Genomic DNA, 23,325 nt, shown 5'->3' on the forward strand with positions numbered 1-23,325 from the left:
TACTTTCTCTGCCCCAGCCTTGAATTAGCAACGTTCACAAGGATCCTCGGCTCCTTAAACTGAAGAATGATATTTAGAAAAGTAGCAGCTTGTATGTGAGCCCATGGAGTCCACGGCCATGCTGGCCCCAGCCCAGCTCTCAGTCCCTGTGGTCCAGCACATAGGGTGGGTTCAGAGGCAGCGGAAAGGAATGAGGCTCCTTAGTCCGCCCATTGGATGCAGCTCAGCAGCAGCTTGGGCATATTCTCTGATGTTTAATTAATAATCCAATAATTAACTTTCAGGAGGCCAACTGCTGGTTTGCATGCATGTGTAATCAGGGTGAAACCAGTCTCTGCAGGTGCACTTTGGGAGAAAGGGGCAGGCCAGGTCTTGCTTTGACCTACCCCTGACCTGCATTGGACAGAAGCAGAATTTCTCACCTGGTTGCTTTTCCTCCAGCTGCCAGAAAGGAGAAAGGTGTCATCTGACGTTGCAGGTGTGTTCATGAAGACTTAGCCGGTGACCGTTTGAGGCGAAAGGCTTCAGGGCCTGAGCTCACGGCACTGCCTCTGGCAGAACTGTCCAGCGGCGTACTCAGCTCTGCTTGCTGGATGCAGGATTGAGAGTATTTCCCACTCACGTGCAACTTCCCTGTCTTTCTAGACCCCGCACCACTCCACCGGACCCCCCACACTCAAGTATGGAGATTATTCACAGGAGAACGACTTCCCCTTCTGAATTAAAAACGCCCACCAGGCAGTCATGGCTTTTCCAGGTGGGCTGTAGGCCCCTCTGCTCAGAGGGCTTTTTGTCTTGGAGGCTTGGGAAGGAAGACCCCAGCAATGAGGAGCATGGGCCAGGCACCAAGTTGCTACACCCCGAGGCTGAGGGTCTTCAGGGATGAGAGGACTCTTGCCCTTGGGTGTGTTTTATGCTGCCCTTTCTGAGGGACTGATATGCTCTTTGCTTTTCTTGTCCCTGCCCCATCCTCTAACTCTACAGTAGACCCGATGCTGGGTGCATTCCATTTCCCCAACCCATTTTGTTTATGTAATAGGATGTTGAATGCGATTTATGTTATGCTGGAATTGATGACTGGAGCCCAAATCTGGGACACTAGGTCGTAAACAGAGCTACCCATGGTTGGGGCCAGACCTCTGTCCCGAGATTTCACAAGAGAGCCCAGAACTGGTCTAACCTTCAGCAACCATCACCCCAGCCCTTCCACCCCCTCCTCCCTTGGGCAACAGAAATGACTGGGTGGTGACACTCAGAGAATCTTAGCATGGACTTTGTGGGAGAGCACGTTTAGGGTGAGGGGATTCCTTCCTTCTGCCTTAGAGGAAAGAGTTGGGGATGAGGACTCAGGAGCATCAAGTACTTTGCATGTATGTGGAGGGGAGCTGACATGCTGTCCTCCTGTTGCATGTCTGCCTATACTGCAGACCATGGCCCTGGCTCTCAGCCAGTCAGAGCAGGAGCTGAAGAGAATGAGAGAGCACACAGGCCAGAGCCAGAGCTGGGCAGGGGAGGAGCCAGCTCCCCACCACTTGCACAAGTCACCATGCAAGGGAGCTGCTTAGAGTTGCCAGCCAGTCCTCCCAAGAGGCAAGCTCTGGGGACTAAAGTCTGAATGGCATCACGAATGTGGTGAGGCTGGATAACAGCCCTGTGAGAAGAGCAGGACATACAAGCTGCTACTTTTTTTTTTTTTCTTTTTTTGAGACAGGGTCTCAATCTGTTGCCCAGCCTGGAATGCAGTGGTGTGATCTCAGCTCACTGCAACCTCCACCTCCCAGGTTCAAGTGATTCTTATGCCTCAGCCTCTCAAGTAGCTGGGATTACAGGCACATGTCACCACCTCTGGCTAATTTTTGTATGTTTTAGCAGAGACAGGGTTTCACCATGTTTGCCAGGCTGCTCTCGAACTCCTGGCCTCAAGTGATCCACCCCTCTTCGGCCTCTCAAAGTGCTGGGATAACAGGCGTGAGCCTCCATGAGCCGCTGAACCCAGCCCCAAGCTGCTACTTCTATGTGGATGCCTGGGAGGCAGTGTGGCATCTGGGAAATATCCCTCAGGGGCTCTATTTGGCATTTTATTCTGGGGCTTTCCATCTCATCCCCTTCCCCCTTCTCTCTGTTTTGGTTTCTTTTCCTTCCTTCTCTCTCTCTCTTGCTGGGCTTACTCTTTCTCCAAGAAATAGAGTAGTGTCTCTCTCTCCAAGAACATCAGGGTTACACCCTTGGGGTCAAATCTAGGCTCTTCCCACCCAGGCTCTGATGAGCAGACTGTGGGAAGACTTAGTTATGGTTTTTTGTCACGTGGTGAGAAAAGATAAGCACATGCCCCCAAATATCCTGACACAAGCTGTCAGTGCTCAGTCACCAAACCCATTTGAAACTAGTTATATTTCCATTCTCAGGGTAAAGGGTTTCCAGCAGTTTCTACGTGCTCTAAGTTTCTACTCTTGAGGCTGATTTACTAGTCCAGTGAGATCAAGGAAATGAAAGACATTTCAAGCAGCAGCAGGTAAACAAACGCATATGCAAAGCAGCATTCAGAGTGGGAGAAGGAAGGCTCGCAGGAAAGAGGAATAAGGTTTCTGTCATTACAAAGGCATTCACGGCTAAGACAGTGGTATTCACAGTTATGCAAAGTCCAGAGTGTTACAATTTAAAACCTGAAAGGCTTAAAGTTACGGGCAAAAAGATCAAGTAACATCCAGGTGAGAATGGTTCAGGGAAAAAGCACAGATCTTAAGAGTGCTGGGGGCGGCCCCAGCTGTGAGGCTGGCCTGTCAGATTTCTTCTCTCAGCCTCTTCTCCTCAGCCCTAGTGGGGCCCCTCTCCGTGCCTGCCTCACGGGGATGCTGTGAGGAGCAGGGCAGAGGGCTTCTGTGGAAGCTGAAGGCACTCGCCACACCATCAGTCCTTTTGTTGCCGAAAGTTGCTGCTATTATGGAGGAACAGGAGTCCTGTCACAAGCCATGATAGGAAGTGAAACACAGGCAGAGACAGGAAGTTGGGACCTGTCCTGAATTTCGAGATTAGAATCCTAGGAACCAGTCCTGCATTCACCACACAGGTCCCTTCGTACCATTTGCTCAAGGACAAGCCTAGATTGGCAGTCTTTGTTCCGAACCACGAGGACTGTTCTGACATTTATTGACTTTCAGGAGACGGTTCATTTGTGGTTTGTGAAGGACAGGTAAGCAGTCATGTGCATGCGTAAATGAAGCTTACGGTCACCAGGGGTCTCCTGGCCCATCCGTCCCACGTGGCTGAATTGAGATCCCTGAGTATTTCCTGAGGCCCCTTCTTGATCTGTGGATGAGATACAGGAGGTGGAAGAGGAGCAGGGATCCTCCCTTTTGGTTTTGAGCACGTGCTGTTGGCTTCAGCCTTCGGTCCGAGATTCTGGGCACACCCATTGTTCTCAGCCATTCAGGAGCCATGCCCTGCAGACTCTGGATCTTAGATTTTCCCCTAAACTCCTGATTTTTCTGCCTTCTTACCGTGTTTATGGATAACATTTGTTCACCAGGTCCAAATTCATTGCACATGGTGACTCCTAGTTTTTGGTGCCTCCCTCTCCCCACCCCCTCCCCCAGCTGAGAACCATAATCACTGCTGTCTTTTGAGGGCACTGGAAGACTCATTCACACCTGAGTTTGGATCAATTGCCAAACCTGTATAAGAGCATTTAAAGTGTGAGTTGCTACTGGTTTTGTTTAAGATCGTTTTAGTGTATCCACAAAGTTATGTTTTTTTCAGTAAAATATTTCCATTTTAGTGTTTATAAGTGCCTTTGTCATTTGTGAATTGGAAAAATGAACAAGGAATCTGTTTATGTGTTATTAGCCTCTGATTCCAAACAATTGTCCAAGAATGCGGTAGGATCCCGGGCTATCAGCAGAGATCTCTGTATCAGTGCTATCAGGAAAACAGGAATGACTCCAGTCGTTTTAAACAGGGAATCTCATCCAAAGGGTTGATCACAGAGGCATCAGAAGGGCTAAAGGAGCAAAGAGTGTCCAGTAAGGTTGGCCAAAGGTTAGTAACTGCCGGAAACTGCTGTTCCTGCTAGGACTGGAGGATGAGGGCTCATGACCACAAGCCCCAGGAGTTGAAACCAAGAACTTCACACTCACTTAGAAGCGTCATCTATTGCTACTGCCTGCATTCCATGTGTAGGGTTAGAACTCTGTCACACAGCCACGTCTAGCTGCAAAGAGGCTGGGAGTCTACCTGAATGGTGACCAGAGGAAAAGGACTAGGCTTGTGAACAATGAGTGTCTGCTACATATGGGCACGGGAGTCACTGTTAGAAGAGAACAGTCATCTTTTTGTAGACGTATGCTTCAAGATGTGTGTGTGTGTGTATCTGTGTGTGCATGCGTGTGTATGTGTGTGCATTTGTGTGTATCTGTGTGCGTACATGTGTGTGCGTGCATGTGTGTGCACGTAGGTGTATGTGTGTATATGTGTGTGCATGCATGTGTATGTGTTGTATGCATGCGTGTGTGTATACACACACACCTGCTCTGGCACAATAAGATAAGAGTGTTTTTAAGCTGAGTTCTCCTACCTCCCTCCTCCTGTTCCACTCTCACTCCCTTCCCATGCTGTCCCTGGCCCTCCCAATGGCCCCTCAGCTGATTTCTGTGTGTTCTCTTTGCAGGGGGCCTTGGCCCAGCCTCAGCCCTGGTGGAAGAGCCAGCTGTTCATGTGGGAGCCTGTGCTGTTTGGGACCTGGGATGGTGTGTTCACATCCTGCATGATCAACATCTTTGGGGTTGTGCTCTTCCTGAGGACTGGCTGGCTGGTGGTGAGTGCTGAGTTAGTGGTCCGGAGCCTCTCACAGGCCCAAGACGGGAAAGCTCTGCCGCTCTCTGCATTCTGCAGTGCAGGCCACAGATTCCTGAAGCACAGATGCTCCCAGAACATGAAACAGAAGCAGGCACAGCTAATAGCTAGCATTGCTTGTTAAATGAGCATCCTGCAAACATAGGCTTCGGAAGTTCTGATAGAAGCCTCACACCATAGATTTAACTATGGAATAGGAGCACAGAAGTCAGGCGGGACTCTGTGGGCGGGACTCGAGGTGGGCCAGAGATCAGATTGATGGCAATTTTGCCTCCAGTTTGTGGCCCCCTGCAGTTTTCCTGGTGTTCTTCACCTCATCTTGGGTCCATCCACATGGTTGACTTCCCCCACTGCACTGCGACCCCGTGAGTAAGACTGTGCATGGGGCTGCTTGGCCAGAGGTGTGGGCCGCCTCCCTCTAGGGATGGATTGCCTAGGACAGACCCTGCTGTGTGAGATCCTGGGTGTCAGTTCATCTCCCTCTGTGGAAGGAACAAAAGGCCTCTTTAAGTCTCATGCAAAAGCATCCTAGGACCTTCCAAGCAGATGTGTGTCTGGAGCAGGGGTTCTCAGTCCCACACACACTGCCATCTTGTGCAGTGGGACTTCAGTAGTCCACATAGGTGCTCCAAATAAAAGGCAAGCCAGTCACCATATAAACATTGTGAGCACTGCTGTGTGCCAAGCACTATTTAGTGCCAAGGGGATTACAAAAGACAAGACATGACCCAGGCCCTTGTCCTCTCCTCTCCTCTTCCCACCCATGAGCTAACAGCCATGGCAAGTAGATGTCACATTAGGAGAGGTCTCAAAGCAGCATTAAGTCCCTCAGGGGTGGAACGAACTATGAGTGCTACAGTCACTGAGGTGTCCAGGAAGGCTTCCTGGAGGAGATGTGGTTGAGCCAGGCCTTGAAGGGTGAGCTAAACTAGATGGGTGAAAGTGAGGAGGCCATTCAGGGTATAGAATCTCCAAGTCAGGATTCTCCAGAGAAACAAGCCAATGCCAATAGGAGCTGTAAGTATGTCAGGTATATCAGCAGGTAAGGAGTGATGCTGTAGCCTCAAGTCTGAAGGCTGGAAACTCAGGAAGAATTTCTGTGTGGCAGCCTGGAGGCAGAATTCCTTCTTCTTTAGGAAACCAGTCTTTGCTCATGAGGCCTTCAATTGATTAGATGAAGCCCACCCATACTATGCAGGGTAATCTCCTTTACTTAAGGTCAACTGATTGTAAATATTAATCACATCTGAAAAACACCTTCACAGCAACATTTAGACTAGTGTTTGACTAAACAATTGGTTGCCATTGTCTAGCCAAGTTGACACATAAAATTAACCATTACATGGACAAATTCCAGGAGATTTAAGCTCCTTTATAGTGAGGTACACAGGATTCTTAGCCCCCATAAGAAGCCTGGGCAAGGTCAGACCTTCCTAAGCTCTCATTCTCCTCCATACGCAGATCCTAAGCTTAGGGTTCAGCTTTAGCCACAGGCAGGGTGGGTCTCAGACCACCGGTGGAGCCCCCAGGCATCATATTATGAACGCAGGAACAGAGCACCACCGACTTCCAGGACAATTTTCCAGCTTGTGTTAGGCCACCCAGCTCTTGCACTGGTTCTGCCCACTCCTAGTTCTCTCTCTAGCACCTGCAATGCATGGGTCTCGCCTATCAGGGGTCTTCCTTGCTTTCTACTGCAAAACATTTGACATTACATCTTCTTAGATGTGCTGCATCCATTTCCTCTCTGGGACTCTTGCTTTTCACCTTGAAATGTGTCTATCTGCATGTGTTCATCTCCAGGCATGTGTTTGTTTATTCACTCGACAGGCATTTAATGAGCACCTGTTTTGAGGAGGTTATGCTAAGCACTGAGAATATGAAGCAGAAGAAAACATGATCCTGCTCTGTATTAGTCCGTGTTGCGTTTCTATAAAGGAACCCCTGAGGCTAAGTAATTTATAAAGAAAGGAGGTTTATTTGGCTCACAGTTCTGCAGGCTGTACAAGAAACACAGCACTACCATCTGCATCTGGTGAGGCCTCAGGAAGCTTTCACTCATGAGTAAAGGTGAAGAGGGAGCAGGCACACCACATAGCGAGAGAGAAGACAAGAGAGATGCTGGGCTTTTTTAAACAACCAGCTCTCCTGTGAAAGAACAGACTGAGAACTCACCCGTTACTGTGGGAGGACACCAAGCCATTTGCAAGGGGTCCATCCCCATGACCCAAACACCTCCCACCAGGCCCCACCTCCAACACTGGGGATCACATTTCAACATGAGATTTGGAGGGGATCCAAATTCAAACATTTAAACCATATCCTCGCCTGGAGCTCACAGACTACTGGTAGAAACTGGCTTGGAAACACTCAATATGACAAGTCCTGTGGAAAGTTCCAAGCCCTGGCACTGGAGGAGCCCAGAGAAACGGTTACAGGGCCAGCTTCCTGGCGAGGAAATCCTAAACACTGAGGCCTAAAGGATACGCTGGAGTTAACCTGGCAAAGATGCAGAATGAGCAGGAGACGCCTTTCAGGCTGGAGAATTAGCGTGGGGAAGGGTGGGGTGGGGAGAGCTCTTGCTGCATGCTGGGCACAGAGCGAGATTAGGAGGCACCTCGTGAGGGCATCAGCAGCTCTGACTGTACCCTCTAGGCATGGGAGTCATGGAAGGGTTTGCAGCCAGGAAGCTTCCCTTCACTTAGAACTTCTTCCTGGCCATGGCTTTTGTGGTGCTTGCTTTGTCCTTTTTTAGTTGTCCTGCCTCTGTGCCCCCATCCTGTCCCCCATTCCAGTGCTGTGGGAGGAGGGGAGGTGGTCAGTGCTCCCAGCAGGGAGCTGGCAGGGTCTCCTCACCTAACGTGGCCTTGCTCCTTGCTATTCTACTGCAGGGAAACACGGGAGTGCTCCTGGGCATGTTTCTGGTGTCCTTCGTCATACTGGTGGCCCTCGTCACGGTGCTGTCTGGCATTGGTGTCGGGGAGCGCAGCAGCATCGGCAGCGGTGGCGTCTACTCCATGATCTCCTCGGTCCTGGGTGGGCAGACGGGAGGCACCATCGGGCTGCTCTATGTGTTTGGACAGGTGAGGCCTGCGCCCAGGATGCTTCCCCTGCCTGGCTCTCTGTCACTTTCTTCTTGTCTATTTCCTCACTTGACCTGGTGAGAGGGTAGGGTGGGGACGGTTGCCCCATGTGACAGATGAGCAGGCTGGGGCTCTGAAGGGAACTCAGCAGAGAGCCAAGCCATCATCCCGGGCCTGACCCCTTAGTCTCACACTCTTTTCCCTCTGTTGCTTCTGCCTCCTGGATGCCTGATGTGGCCAGAGGGCCAGTCCTGGCCAGCACATTCTTGCTGTTCGATCTAGGGACCCGCATGCATGACAGCGGCTGGAGCCCAGGTGGCAGCTGGGCGGCCTGGGCCCTGGGGTGCTTTTTTACTGAAGAGGGGTATTTGGCTGTGCCAAAAGGGCTTTCCTAGAAACAGGCACTTCTCAAATGAGCTGGAGCTCCCAGGCACAATTGATAGCTTGGGTGGCCGTCACAGGGAGGCCAACAGCCCCTTGTGCGGATGCCCCGACTGAGAGGGAGAATGTTAATGAGGAGGCTGCTTCAGCAGAATGGACGAAGGCACTTCCAAAATGAGTGAGCAAGGGGAAATCCTAAGGCTTTTTTAGCTAAAACACAGGCATGGTGACTTAATGCTGAGGGAACAAAGTACAGACATTAAGAAGCAGTTCTTTGTCAGCGTTTCTTGGATTGAAAAAGGCTTTTATGAGAGTGCAAGTGGTGGTGGGTGGTTGAAAAACAGTTTAAAGAAAAGAATTTGTCTAAGTAAGAGTGTGCAAGAACCTCCCCAGAGAAAGCACCGATTTTGTTTCTTTTATTTTTAGGCAGCAGGAGCAGGGTGTTACAGCATACATACATCTGATTCTCAAACAGCACAGAGCTGCGTGTGTGCATGTGCGGGCGGTGGGGTGCGTGTGTGTCTAGGACAGTGCAGGGAAGGCAGATGGCTCCCTCTGAGCTCTTAAAAAGCACTAGCTTGACTGCAGAAAGGTCTGTAAGTATAGTATTTTGAGAGGGGAGTCATAAATGGCCAGTTTGTTTTATTACCCTGGGGATTTGGTATATAGATTTTTTTTTTTTTACTTTGCTTTTTTATAGCCAACTAAGCTGCAAGGTAGGCAAAGTCCTGTTTTCCTCCTCTTGGGGCAGACACCAAGTGAGCCTCTAGAAGCAGATGCCATGGATGGGCACTGGCATGAACACTCTTGGACAATGAGAGGGAGCCGGGCTGTTGAGAGTCCCCCTTATGTGGGCTGATTTGGAAAAAAAGATACTCACAAGTAAGATGTTTTCTAAGTGCTGGCAGCCACAGCCTGAGACGCTAGAGCACCAGCATCCCAGCTGTTTCGCCTTCTTTCCAATTGGGCCTTGGTCTGAAACATTAGAGTCCCCCGGTCCTTGTCTCTGGAATGCCTGTGCTTTGTTTGTGGCTGACCCAGGCCTGGAATCCCTGATCGGGGTGTGATTACTGTGTAACCCTTTTTCTTATCAATTGCTGAATTTGGTTTGTTAGCATTTTGTGGAGGATTTTTGTGTATATATTCATGAGGGATATTGGTCTGCAGTTTTCATCTGATTCTTTGTCTGGTGTTGGTGTCAGGCTAATTCTGGCCTCGTAGAGTGAGTTGGAAGTGTTCCCTCCTTCTTCATTTTTTAGAGGAGTTTGTGAAGGATTGGTGTTAATTCTTTAAACATATGGTAGGATTTTGCCATGAAGCCATCTGGTCCTGGGTTTTTTTTCATGGTAGAAAGATTTTTGGTTACTTATCGAATCCCTTTACTTATATAGGCATATTCTGATTTTCTACTTCTTTTGAGTCAGTTTTGATAGCTTGTATCTTTCTAGGAATTTGTCTATTTCATGTAGGTCATCTAATGTATTGCCATATTAATCGTCTGTAGATTTTCTTGTAATCCTTTTTATTTTTGTTAGGTTGCTGGTAATGTCTCCCCTTTCATTCCTAATTTAAATAATGTCTTCTCTTTCTTTTTTCTTGGTCAGCCTAGATAAAGGTTTGTCTGCAAAGAACTAATTATTGGCTTTGTTGATTTTCTCTGTTGTTTTTCTGGTCCCTCATTCACTTCTGTTCTGACCTTTATTGATTCCTTCTTTCTGCTTGCTTGGGTTCACTTTGCTCATCTTTCCCTAATTTCTTAAGGTGACAGATTAGGTTGTTAATTGAAATCTTTCTTTTTCTAGGGTGCAGTTGGGGTTTGAGGCTCCCTATTCCTGGTTCTTATTATCTCCCTTACCCATCATCCCAGGGCATGCATGCATTCATGTATTTTTAATGATTGCCAGAACAGATTCCCTGATTTTACCCCTGAGCAGGGGTCAGCAAACTTCTGTGAAGGGCCAGATGATAAATATTTTGGGTTTCGTGGGCCACATGACTTTGTCACAACTATTCCATCCTGCCATTGTAGCGTGAATGTAACCAGATAAACAGCATTAAAAAGATGGGTATGGCTGTGTCCCAGTAAAACTTTATTTATCAACATAATCAACAAGTAGGATTTAGCCAGTGAACCAAAGTTTGTCAAACCCTTCCCTAGAGCATCAAAATTAAGGAGATATAAACACCTAAAGTAACAATTTTAAAAGCTTGCAGGCCAGAAGCAGTTGCTTACGCCTGTAATCCCAGCATTTTGGGAGGCCAAGGCAGGTGGATCACCTGAGGTCAGGGGTTCGAGACCAGCCTGACCAACATGGTAAAACTCTATCTCTACTAAATACAAAAAACTTAGCCAGGCATGGTGGCACATGCCTGTAATCCCAGCTGCCTGGGAGGCTGAGGCAGGAGAATTGCTTGAACCTAGGAGGCAGAGGTTGCGGTGAGCTGTGCACCACTTCACTTTGGCCTGGGCAACAGAGCGAGACTCCGTTTCAAAATAAAATCAAATAAAAGCTTGCAAAGGCTCATCATTCTATGAAACCCTTCCCCTTTCATCTCTCTTGGATGTTGGTGGCAGGGCTTGCTCTGTGGGACCAAACTGTTTGGCAGAGGAGGAGATGACAGGCTAGAGTGGTCCTGAGGGGTCTTGGGGACTGCTTACCCTGAACACCAAAATGTCTATCTTCAGTTGGCGCTGAAGAACATTCAATAGTGGCTCACATGCTTTGTGCTGGACTCTGTATAAAAGCAATGAATGACTGGGAAGTTTTTATGGACCTGATTTGGCCTGGGGTTTTTGTTATGGGAGTTAACACATATTCAGGACATATGTGTTAGTCCACCAACTTTAACCTAAACCAGGGAATTTGTGTCAGATGGGGAGGGGTGCTGAGGGGCAGTTCTGGTCCTCCAGGTAAAGTGGAAGGAAAATGCCTGTGATTGTGAAGGTGTAATTTTGCTAAAACAATTACCTTGGAATGGAACCTTACTCCCTGAAAATAGGCCACTTTCTCTCTTTAAAATGGTGAACAACACCCCCTGTGTCTTGTGAGAAGGAATTAGAAGTTTCTCTGCAGAGAATGAGAAAAGGAAGCCCTGGTCTAAAGTTTAGAAGGAAATATAATACTTTTAAAATATAATAAACCCGTAAGACATTTATTCATTAAACAAACCACCAGGAATGTTTTTTCAGGAAGAGCAGCATTCAGGTTGGAAGGGATGAAGGGATGCCGCCTCCAGGGTGACTGGATTGCTCTAGGGAAGGCCTGGCAGTTGCTGAGTGTGTAGACAAAGGCCTTGAGTCCTGGGCTGCTTCCCTAAACCAGGGCAGACTGGGCTGATGTACCCTGATTTAGTGTTTGCATAAACATAAGGGAACTTTTAATATGTTTGCTTGTATCTTTTAATAAAATTATTTGACAGTTACTAAATGATATTCATTGTAGTCAGTTAACACATTGGAGACAATGAAAGAGTTTTCCCCACACCCTTCAGGTGATCCTAGTGTTCTTTTTTGGAACATTTCCCTCTGCTTATACTCCTGTATTTATGGATTTTTGAAGTGCCTGCCTGTTTGTACAAAAATGGAGACAAGGCTGGGTGCAGTGGCTCATACCTATAACCTCAGCACTTTGGGAGGCCGAGGAAGGTGGATCACGAGGTCAGGAGTTCAAGACCAGCCCGGCCAAAAATACAAAAATTTGCCAGGCATGGTAGCACACTTTTGTAGTCCTGGCTACTCGGAAGCTGAGGCAGAAGAATCACTTGAATCCGGGAGGTGGAGGTTGCAGTGAACCAAGATTGCACTGCTGCACTCCAGCCTGGGTGACAGAGCAAGACTCTGTAGCAAAAAAAAAAAAAAAAGAAAGAAAAAAAATGAGGACAAATTTCATACGTTATTCCATGTCTTGTCATTCTCACTTAACATTAAGTAATAGATATATCTCTTGGTCATTGTTTTAAACCAATACTTTTTAAGTGGTTACTTAATATTGTATAGTATAAATGCACTATAATTTATGGCTCATTTCTATTCTCCATTTTGTTTTTTTGAGACAGGGTCTCAGTCTGTTGCCTAGGGTGGAGTACAGGGTGCCATCACAGCTCACTGCAGCCTAGCACTCCTGGGCTCAAGTGATCGTTCCTTAGCTTCCCAACTAGCTGAGACTACAGGCATGCACTACCATGCTTAGCTAATTTTTAAATTATTTTTGCAGGAAACAAGGTCTTGACATGTTACCCAGGCTGGTCTTGAACTTCTGGGCTCAAGCAATCCTCCCAGTTGGACATCCTGAATTGCTGGGATTACAGGCATAAACCACTGCACCTGGCACCTGGCCTTATAATTTTTGTAGAGACGAGGTTTTGCCATGTTGACCAGGCTGGACTCGAACTCCTGGACTCAAGTGATCCTCTTGCCTTGGTGTCCCAAAGTGTGGAGATTACAAGCATGAGCCGCTGTGCCTGACCTTCTATTCATTCTTTTACTCTCCTCTGTATAAGTAGTTTTTTTCCTAATAGTGTATATTTTTGCATTTTCTCTTTTCTTTGTAATCAGGCTAACAGAGACTTATCTATTTAATTGTTTATTTTCAAAAAGATCAGCTTTTGTTTCTTGTATTTTTCTTTTGTTATTTTTCTTGTATTTCATTAATTTCATATTTCTTTATATAAAATACTTCTATTATCTTTTTATTTATGTTGATCTTTTTGTACCTCAATACTTTGTTCCTTTATTTTTCTTTTTGACTAATAAAAACATTTAAGACTATACATTTTTCTTTTCTGAACACAAGTTTATTTATGGTTCTTGAGTTTTTGAATAAAACATTCTCTTTTTCATTACTTTGTAGAAAATTTAAAATTTCATTTTTCCATTCTCCTGACTTTGCCAACATGTGTCAATTATTTTTCTATTGCATTTTGGTTGGTTTGGAAGTTCTACTATGCTTTTAACTCTTCTAGTAGTGACAGTCTACCTTCGGAAGTCATCATAATTCTCTATACTTCTCAACCAAGACACATTATTTACTAGCTCCTCTACCAACTAAATAAGAAACTTCTATGATACATTTACTTTCCTACTCTCCATAAACACCCCTACTTCTACCCCCAGACTCATTTTGAGAAGATGGTTTAATTTTAGACTGTTACTGCTTTCCTTAAAGTAAGTCTCTTTGGTTTCAAGCATCCTTATTTACAACTTATATTGCAAATTTTCAGTGGTATTACCATCATCTATTTAACATCAACAGATTATCTTATGATGTTCATAGCTAACTACCATTTCCTCTTCTTCAGCAGTGAAGAATAGCAAAGTCATAATGACAATGATGGTAGTGATTATTATTATTTTCTGCCCAGGCTGGAGTGCAGTAGCATGATCTCAGCTCACTGCAACCTTTGTCTCCTGAGTTCAAGTGATTCTCCTGCCTCAGCCTCCCAAGTAGCTGGGACTACAGGTGCACAGCACCGCACCTGGCTTATTTTTATTTTTAGCAGAGGCAGAGTTTCACTATGTTGCCCAGGCTGGTCTCAAATTCCTGGCCTTAAGTCATCCGCCGCCTCGGCCTCCCAAAGTGCTGGGGTTACTGGTGGTAGCTATTGTTTCTATAACTCTATGAGCCAGATATTGTTCTAGGACTTTATATAAATCATCTCATTTAGTTCTCACAGTAACATTTCGAAGGTTACTATTATCTGTGTTTCACAGAGAGGTTAAAACACTTTCCCGTCAGCCAGGATTTGGCCTTAGATATTTTGGCTTCGAAGTCCATGCTCCTGACCACCATGCCCTTATAAGCATCCTGAAAAGCTTCCCCTGCGCCTCCCCTGCCCCACCCCCCATTGCTGGCATCTTTGGGCTAAAAGACAATTTTAGGTAGAAACCAGAAAGATGAGCTCCACTGGAGTTACTGGGAACGAAAGGCAGCATTTACAGCTTGGCTCACTTTGCATGAGCAAATTGTTCTGCTGCTAGGAAAAAAAAATCAGTTTGGAAGCTTCAGATGCAAATAGTCCCATGACATCATCCATCCTCTGCATGTCAGAGACACTGGGTACCTGGGAAGGTGATGCCAATATAAATGGTATTTATTGCTACATTTTTGTCATTTTAAAAAAACTTTTATTTATTTTGCTCAGATAATTTTGACCATGAAGAGTCCTGTTGACCTGACCAAATACTAATGAAATAACTTCACTATCATACATCACACTCTCGGTGTTTAATAAAAAGGAAGTCTGCATTTTAGGTTGAATATAGGAAAACATTAGTGTCTCTCTCTCTCTCTCTCTCTCTCTCAAAGATGATTGTATTTCCCTCACATTTCTTGGGCTTTCCACCTCACCCTAATATGGACAGAAATGTTTATCATTATGGGATACTGGAATAACTGTCTAAGCTAAGTGTCTAAATTTGGGGAAAGCTGACAAAAATGATACGTTTCTAGTTGCAAAATGAGCTGATCTCATTGAAGAATGGGGCCTTGTTCACAAGCTCCTCTCAGATCCAGAAGTTGTATTTCCCTCTGGCTTTTACATGACACAGCTGGAACCTCATGGAGACTGCTTCCCAGAGCACCTTTTATATGATCAGCATATCACAAAGTATTTATTGAATGCTTGCAACATACTTAGCAAATGCAAGTATTTGAAGAGGTGCAATCAGCATAAACAATTTTTTAAGATATTTGTATTCTTGGTGGTGGGATGGGGAGACAAACTTATGTGCAAGACATGATAATAGAACATGGAACCAGATAATTAATTGTATGGCCCTGGCAGTTAGCCTACTATTTATCCAAAAAAGGAAGTTGAGGAAAGGTTTCATGGCAAAGGAGGGACTTGAACGAGGCCCTAATAAAATTTGTTTCTAGAGAATGGCAAGGGCAGGGCTACAGTGATGAGAGTGACCAACTGGCCCTGGGGACAGTGAAGGGACAAACCTGAGGAGAGAAGGAAGGTGAGTCTGAGGAATTAGGAAACCTGAGACTGATGTTATTTTCAACCATTTAATTCGAAATGAGCTTTCAAATATTTCCTGCAAGATAAAATCATGACACTCAGGCAAATATAAAATAACATGTGTCAAGGATTTCATTTTATTTTTTAAAAATTATATATCAAGTATTCATAGGAAATCTCACCGGGGATTTGATTTAATTTATGAATTAATGGAGGAGCCAGTAAGATGTTAAAGAGCAGTTGTGAAGGATGCTGGATGGATAGACATTAAATTTGTAAGTTGATAGTTAGGCAATTGAATGAATAAATGTTAGGATAAGATTGCTGGGTTAGACCCGAAACCAGTTAATGTCTTACAGGACAACAAATCCTAACCTTTTGGGTTATATGTTCCACTGGACAGAAGTTATTTGCATCTGTACTGGAAAAAAAATCCTTAAGTTAACATGTAACTTTACCAAATCTGGGACATTTAATCCATAGCAAATAGTAAAACGAAGGACATTCACCTAGCTAGTCCTTGGGTAGCCTTTGTCACATATGACATTGAAAAAGGTGTGCCACTCACTTTTTTTTTTCTATTGCTAACTTTTAGATAATTTAAAAAATAATACTGACCTACAAAGAAATGAAGAAAAATCTGGTTTACTGCAGTGCCTTTTTAAGGCTCTGTAAATGGGACCCCCTGTGTGTTCTTGTTCTATATTTAGTCCTTGAATAACTCGGGCCGAGAAATCCGGAGGCCTCTTTGGCCCAGTGTCCCGTCTTCTTTCTCCCATAGTCTTTTCATCTTCGTTACCACTGACAGCTAGCTCTCGTCTAGGGTTCCTCCTTCATTCTTTAATTGAGATGTAGACAAGTAGAAATGGGGCCTGAGGCAGGTTCACAGATGGGAACGGCTGGTTTAACCCTGTGCTGGTCCAGATGCTGAGCCTCGGTGCCAGTGAACATGTCTGATGGGGGAGCAGGGTTCTCATCTTGGGGCAGTTCTGCCTGTGAGCCCTTGGCTTTCTGTCTTGCTAACTCTTCTACCTGGAATCGCATGTCAGTGTGTTGCAGGTGCCATGTACATCACCGGCTTTGCTGAATCTATCTCGGATTTGCTGGGCCTCAGGAATATCTGGGCTGTGCGAGGAATTTCAGTTGCGGTGCTTCTGGCCTTGCTGGGCATTAACCTAGCAGGTGTCAAATGGATAATCCGCCTCCAACTGCTGTTGCTGTTCCTGCTGGCTGTGTCAACACTGGACTTTGTGGTGGGTTCTTTCACCCACCTGGACCCAGGTAAGCCTTTGGAGTCCAATATGTGGCCTTATGGATCTGCACTGCTTCATAGATGTTTGTGGGTGTGAGTTTGCCAACTTCATCTCCCGCTAACTCTCATAGGCCTTACCTACAATTGGTGTGGGCTGTTCCTGGATCAGGTGAGTGGGTGTGTCTTAGAGCAGCTTCATGGGGCTGGAAGCTCCTCTTCACATAGACATTGCCTAGCACATTTTCTATATGTCCTTTTATTTTCTTTCTATTAAAAAAAAACCAGGCTGGGAGCAGTGGCTCATGCCTGTAATCCCAGCACTTTGGGAGGCCGAGGCAGGTGGATCACCTGAAGTTTGAGATCGCAGGAGCTTGAGACCAGCCTGGCTAACATAGTGAAACCTTGTCTCTATTAAAAATACAAAAATAAGCTGGGTGTGGTGGTAAGCACCTGTAGTCCCAGCTACTCAAAAGGCTGAGGCAGGAGAATCGCTCGAGCCTGGGAGGCGAAGTTTGCAGTAAGCTGAGATTGCACCACTGCACTTCAGCCTGGGCAACAAGACAGAAACTCTGTCCCAAAAAACCCCCAAAGACAAACAAAACCCCCCAGAAAATTTAGGTAAAACAAATAAAAAGCAGAAGTGAGTAGATAAAGATCAGATTCATAACAGTGATTGGTAGAGTGGGCAAGAAATCAAGATGAGAGTAGGGAAGAAGACTTTAAAAGAACATAGACTTTCACAGTTTCTTTCCTTTTTTTTTTCACAAAAATATGATATAAATATAACATAGCAATTGTCATTTTGGGGAGATGAGGGCAGATATGTGTTTGATTATTTGTAGTTTTTTGTAAAAATTTGTAAAAAATTTTTTCAAAATATAAAAATATTAACTACACTTAAATAAACAACCAGGTCTAGTTTTACAGCATTTGCAAATGGTATTATATTTGTAATCAGTCACAGTCTAATCTAACCTTGGGTTTTCCCCACCCTTGAGGATGCTTGGCAACTCTAATCCTACATCCTTATGCCTTGAGTGAGAAGCTATTACCCAGAGTGTTTATAACTTTGTAGCTTTGTGATTTGGATAGGTTAGGCACTGAGTCTTTGCTTCTCTCCAGAGTACAGAGCTAGTCCTAGGAAGTGATTGGAAAAAAGGCCATTGCCTGATATTTCACACTTCAGGCAATGTCTCTATGTAGCGGTAGTGACCAGGCATCTACATTGGAATATGGATAGGGAAAGGGAACTGTGTTTTGAAAAAACAAACCTGCAGCCCAGAGAATAACCTCTGTTGGTGGTGGTAGTAAGGGTGATGATAACCACTGCATTTGACAAAGTACCTGCTCTGGGCCAGACATTGTATAGTCAGTCAACTTAGCACTTTATATGGCGTATCTTACTTAATCCTTATCATAACCTCTTGAGATAGGAATAGCTATACCCCTTTTACAGATGAGTAAACTGGGGCTCAAAGATGATATACTTTGGGGTAATGCACAGCAGAGCTGGGATTTGAAGCTAGATCTGTTTGATACTAAAGCTTCCCTGAAGTGAGAAGTGGGGCCTGTTTGTGCACAATGACATGCTGTCTTTTTGTGACAGCAACTCTGCTTTTCCCCTTGGAGGCCACCCCTGATGTGTGCATACACAGCTCTGTCTTTTAGAAAAATGTAATCCCAGCACTTTGGGAGGCCGAGGCGGGTGAATCACGAGGTCAAGAGACCGAGACCATCCTGGTCAACATGGTGAAACCCCGTCTCTACTAAAAATACAAAAAATTAGCTGGGCACGGTGGCGCGTGCCTGTAATCCCAGCTACTCAGGAGGCTGAGGCAGGAGAATTGCCTGAACCCAGGAGGTGGAGGTTGCAGTGAGCTGAGATCGCGCCATTGCACTCCAGCCTGGGTAACAAGAGCGAAACTCCGTCTCAAAAAAAAAAAGAAAGAAAAATGTTGGTTGTGGGAAGGTCAGCATTCAATTGGCATCCATTGATCTGGCCTTATTACTTCTGAGCATGTTAAAATATTCTTTTGGAAAATTGTCATTCCCCTGAGCTCCCTGAGTATCTCCTACCTGCTGGCATCCTAGTCCCTCCCAAGAAACCTTCAGATAGCCCAACAATCTGGCACCTAAAGGGTTAACCTGGTGGCCACTCTAGTGCTCAGGGCCAATGTGATGTCCATACTGATCACCTGGAGCCCAGGCCTTGCAGGTTGCTAAATATTTGAGGCATCTCCAGGAAGGAAACAGTGATTTTTTTTTTTCCCCTGGCTATGTACCACCTTGCAGAGATGGCTCGCATATGGAAGGAGACTTGCTGGCCTTTGGCCATCAAACTGTCAATGAAGGAAAGACAGTCAAGTACCCTGATTCCTGGTACTTCCCCCTCCAGTGACACAGTTGCTGGAAGAGCTTAATTAGTTAAATTGCAAGGCGATGCTGGCTTCTTTGAAACCTCACACTGGCCTGATGTATTTTCCTTCTTGATTAGAAGTTTTCTTGGCTGCTCTTCTAAGTTACTCCAAATATTTTTCCTTCCTTCTGGTCAATACATTAGTAGAGTGTAGTGTGAAATGAAATTTATTTTCAATCATTCCCATAGCAACTGGCCCCTCAACAATCTGTTTTTGGTATCACTGATGTTTCATATGGGATATTTTCTTTGTGGTTAAAAAATCCAAACTGAAACCAAACTATAAACCTTCAGAATGAATTTAGCAGAGTGCCTTCAACTCTTAAAAAAAAAAAAAGATGACATATACATAAATATTTGAAAAAAAGACTGGAAGGAACTATGCCTAACAGTGACTATCTTTCTGTTGAGATTACGTGTGACTAAATTATCTTATTTCTACTTTTCCTTCAATTGTCCAGTATTACTTTAAAAAAATTTAATAGATTTACTTTTAGAGCAGTTTTAGGTTTATGGCAAATTAAGCAAATAGTATAAAAGTTCCCACATACCCCTTTTCAACTTTCCCCACCAGTTTCCCTATCATTAATAATATCTTGTATTAATGTGATACATTTACTGGAAGCGATGAACCAATATTGATATGTTGTTGCTAATAGTTTAGGGTTCACTCAATGTTATGCATTCTATGGATTTTGACAATGTACAATGTTATGTACGCAGGATTACAGCATCATACAGATGAGTTTCACTGCCCGAAAAATTCCCTGTGACCTGCCTATTAATGCTCCCCAACTCCTGGCAACCACTGATCTTTTTACTGTTTCCATAGTTTTGGCTTTTCCAGAATGTCGTATAGTTGGAATCATATAGTATGTGGCATTTTCAGTTTGGCTTCGTTCACTAGTAATATGCATTTAAGATTCTTCCATGTCTTCTTCTGGCTTGACAACACATTTCCTTTTGTCACTGAATAAAAAGAAACTGGATGTAGCACAGTTTGTCCATTCACCTACTGGAGGACATCTTGATTGCCTCCAGTTTTTGGCAATTATGAATACAACTGATATAAACATCCATGTTCAGGTTTTTGTGAGGAAACATTTTCAATTCATTTGGATAAATACCTAGATACATAATTGTTGGAGCATATGGTAAGGCTATGTTTGTAAGAAGCTGCCAAACTGTCTTGTAAAGAGGCTGTACCATTTTGCATTCCCACCAACAATGAATGAGAGTTCCTGTTGCTCCACATCCTCATCAGCATTTGGTATTGTCAGGTTTTTTTTGTAATTCTAATAGATGCACAGTAGTATCTCATCATTTTAATTTGTAAATTTCAAATGACATGATATTGAATGTGTTTCTGTATGCTTATTTGCCATCCATATGTCACCTTTGGGGAAGTGTTGTTAAGATCTTTTGCTACCCAGGATGGAATGCAGTGGCACGATCTCGGCTCACTGCAATCTCTGCCTCCCAGGTTCAAGTGTCTCGTGTCTCAGCCTCCTGAGTTGCTGGGATTACAGGCATGAACTGGCACACCTGGCTAATTTTTTGTATTTTTATTAGAGACGGGGTTTTGCCATATTGGCCAGGCTAGTCTTGAACTGTTGGCCTCAAGAGATCCACCTGCCTCAGCCTCCCAAAGTGCTGGGATTACAGGCGTAAGCCACTGCACCTGGCCACCATTGAGTTTTAAGAGTTCTTTGTATATTTTGGATTCAAGCCCTTTATCAGATGTGTGTTTTGCAAATATTTTCTTCCCAGTCTGTGGTTGGTTCTTTCATTCTCTTAACAGTGTCTTTTGCGGAGCAGAAGTTTCAAACTGTAATGGAGTCTAACTTATCAACTTTTTTGCAGGGATCATGCCTTGGGTGCTGTACCTAAAATCTCTTTGCTAAACACCTAGATTTTCTCATTTGTTATATTCTAGAAGTTTTGTTTGACATTTAGGTCTATGATCAAGATTGAGTTAATATTGTGTGAAGGGTGTAAGATGAGGGTCCAGATTATTCTGGGGTTATTTTTGGCACATGAATATGCTGTTGTTCCAGCACCAGTTATTGAAAATACTCTCTAGTCTCCATTGAATTGCTTTTGTGCCTTTGTCATGTAGCTGTTGACTGTATTTGCGTGTTTCTGCACTCTCTTTTCTGTTCCATTGCTCTGGCTATTCTGTCTTCAATACCATACTCTCTTGATTACTACAGCTTTATAGTAAGTCTTAAAGTTAGTTAGCATCTGTCCTCCAACTTCGTCCCTTTTCACCAGTGTTTTTTCCTTTTTCTTTTTTTATTATTGTGCTTTAAATTCTGGGGTATATGTGTAGAACGTGCAGGCTTGTTACATAGGTACACATGTGCCATGGTAGTTTGCACCCATCAACCCATCATCTACATCAGGTATTTCTCCTAATGCTATCCCTCCCCTAGCCCCTCTCACCCCCTGCTAGGCCCCAGTGTGTGATGTTCCCCTCCCTGTGTCTATGTGTTCTCATTGTTCAACTCCTACTTATGAGTGAGAACATGTGGTGTTTGGTTTTCTGTTCTTGTGTTAGTTTGCTGAGAATGATGGTTTCCAGATTCATCCATGTCCCTGCAAAGGACATGAACTCAACCTTTTTATGGCTGCATAGTATTCCATGGTGTATATGTGCCACATTTTCTTTATCCAGTCTATCATTGATGGGTATTTGGGTTGATTCCAAGTCTTTGCTATTGTGAATAGTGCCACAATGAACATAAGTGTGCATGTGTCTTTAGAGTAGAATGAAGTATAATCCTTTGGGTACATACCCAGTAATGGGATTGCTGGGTCAAATGGTATTTCTGGTTCTAGATCCTTGAGGAATCACCACACCATCTTCCACAATGGTTGAACTAATTTACACTCCCACCAACAGTGTAAAGCGTTTCTATTTCTCCACATCCTCTCCAGCATCTGTTGTTTCCTGACTTTTTAATGACTGCCATTCTAACTGGCGTGAGATGGTATCTCATTGTGGTTTGGATTTGCATTTCTCTATTGACCAGTGATGATGAGCTTTTTTTCATATGTTTGTTGGCTGCATAAATGTCTTCTTTTGAGAAGTGTCTGTTCATATCCTTTGCCCACTTTTTGATGGGGTTGTTTTTTTTTTTCTTGTAAATTTGTTTAAGTTCTTTGTAGATTCTGGATATTAGCCCTTTGTCAGATGGACACATTGCAAAAATTTTCTCCCATGCTGTAGGTTGCCTTCACTCTGATGATAGTTTCTTTGCTGTGCAGAAGCTCTTTAGTTTAATTAGATCCCATTTGTCAATTTTGGCTTTTGTTGCCATTGATTTTGGTGTTTTTGTCATGAAGTCTTTGACCATGCCTGTGCCCTTAATAGTACTGCCTAGGTTTTTTTTTCTAGGGTTTTTAGGGTTTTGGGTCTTACATTTAAGACTTTAATCCATCTTGAGTGAATTTTTATATAAGGTGTAAGAAAGGAGTCCAGTTTCAGTTTTCTGCATATGGCTAGCCAGTTTTCACAGCACCGTTTATTAAATAAGGAATATTTTCCCCATTGCTTGTTTTTTTCAGTTTGTCAAAAATCAGATGGTTGTAGATGTGTGGTGTTATTTTTGAGGGCTCTGTTCTGTTCCATTGATCTATATGTCTGTTTTGGTACCAATACCATAGTGTTTTGGTTACTGTAGCCTTGTAGTATAGTTTGAAGTCAGGTAGCATGATGCCTCCAGCTTTGTTCCTTTTGCTTAGGATTGTCTTGGCTATGTGGGCTCTTTTTTAGTTCCATATGAAATTTAAAGTAGTTTTTTTTCTACTTCTGTGAAGAAAGTCAATGGTATCTTGATGGGTATAGCATTGAATCTATAAATTACTTTGGGTGGTATGGCCATTTTCATGATATTGATTCTTTTTATTCATGAGCATGGAATGTTTTTCCATTTGTTTGTGTCCTCTCTTATTTCATTGAGCAGTGGTTTGTAGTTCTCCTCAAGAGGTCCTTCACATCCCTTGTAAGTTGTATTCTTAGGTATTTAATTCTCTTTGCAGCAATTGTGAATGGGAGTTCACTCATGATTTGACTCTCTGTTACTGATGTATAGGAATGCTTGTGATTTTTGAACACTGATTTTGTGTCCTGAGACTTGGCTGAAGTTGCTTATCAGCTTTAGGAGATTTTGGGCTGAGACAATGGGGTTTTCTAAATGTATAATCACGTCATCTGCAAACAGAGACATTTTGACTTCCTCTTTTCCTATTTGAATATCCTTTGCCTGATTGCCCTCGCCAGAACTTCCAATACTATGTTGAATAGGAGGATGAGAGAGAGCATCCTTGTCTTGTGCCAGTTTTCAAAGGGAATGCTTCCAGTTTTTGCCCATTCAGTA

The 23,325-nt window shown here is 44.2% G+C and overlaps 1 protein-coding gene across 14 annotated transcripts in view; it reads left to right on the top strand.

Moving 5' to 3' along the window:
* The window catches only part of SLC12A8 (solute carrier family 12 member 8), a 134,263-nt gene that overhangs the window by 15,491 nt on the left and 95,447 nt on the right, over nt 1-23,325 (top strand). For 9 of the 14 annotated variants that reach the window (XR_013527577.1, XR_013527578.1, XR_004734188.3 and 6 more), the window contains exons 3-6: nt 646-757; nt 4,664-4,810; nt 7,740-7,931; nt 16,325-16,556. Coding sequence is in view for 11 of the 14 variants with exons in the window: in XM_035273967.3 (XP_035129858.3) it covers nt 646-757; nt 4,664-4,810; nt 7,740-7,931; nt 16,325-16,556 (683 nt within the window). In the remaining 3 variants the exon portion in view is untranslated. The remainder of the gene's footprint in view (nt 1-645; nt 758-4,663; nt 4,811-7,739; nt 7,932-16,324; nt 16,557-23,325) is intronic. The other 5 variants (XM_008982300.5, XM_035273975.3, XM_078351899.1 and 2 more) reach the window with 2 other exon arrangements.

Source organism: Callithrix jacchus, chromosome 15, assembly GCF_049354715.1.
Source record: "Callithrix jacchus isolate 240 chromosome 15, calJac240_pri, whole genome shotgun sequence".
NCBI lineage: Eukaryota > Metazoa > Chordata > Mammalia > Primates > Cebidae > Callithrix > Callithrix jacchus.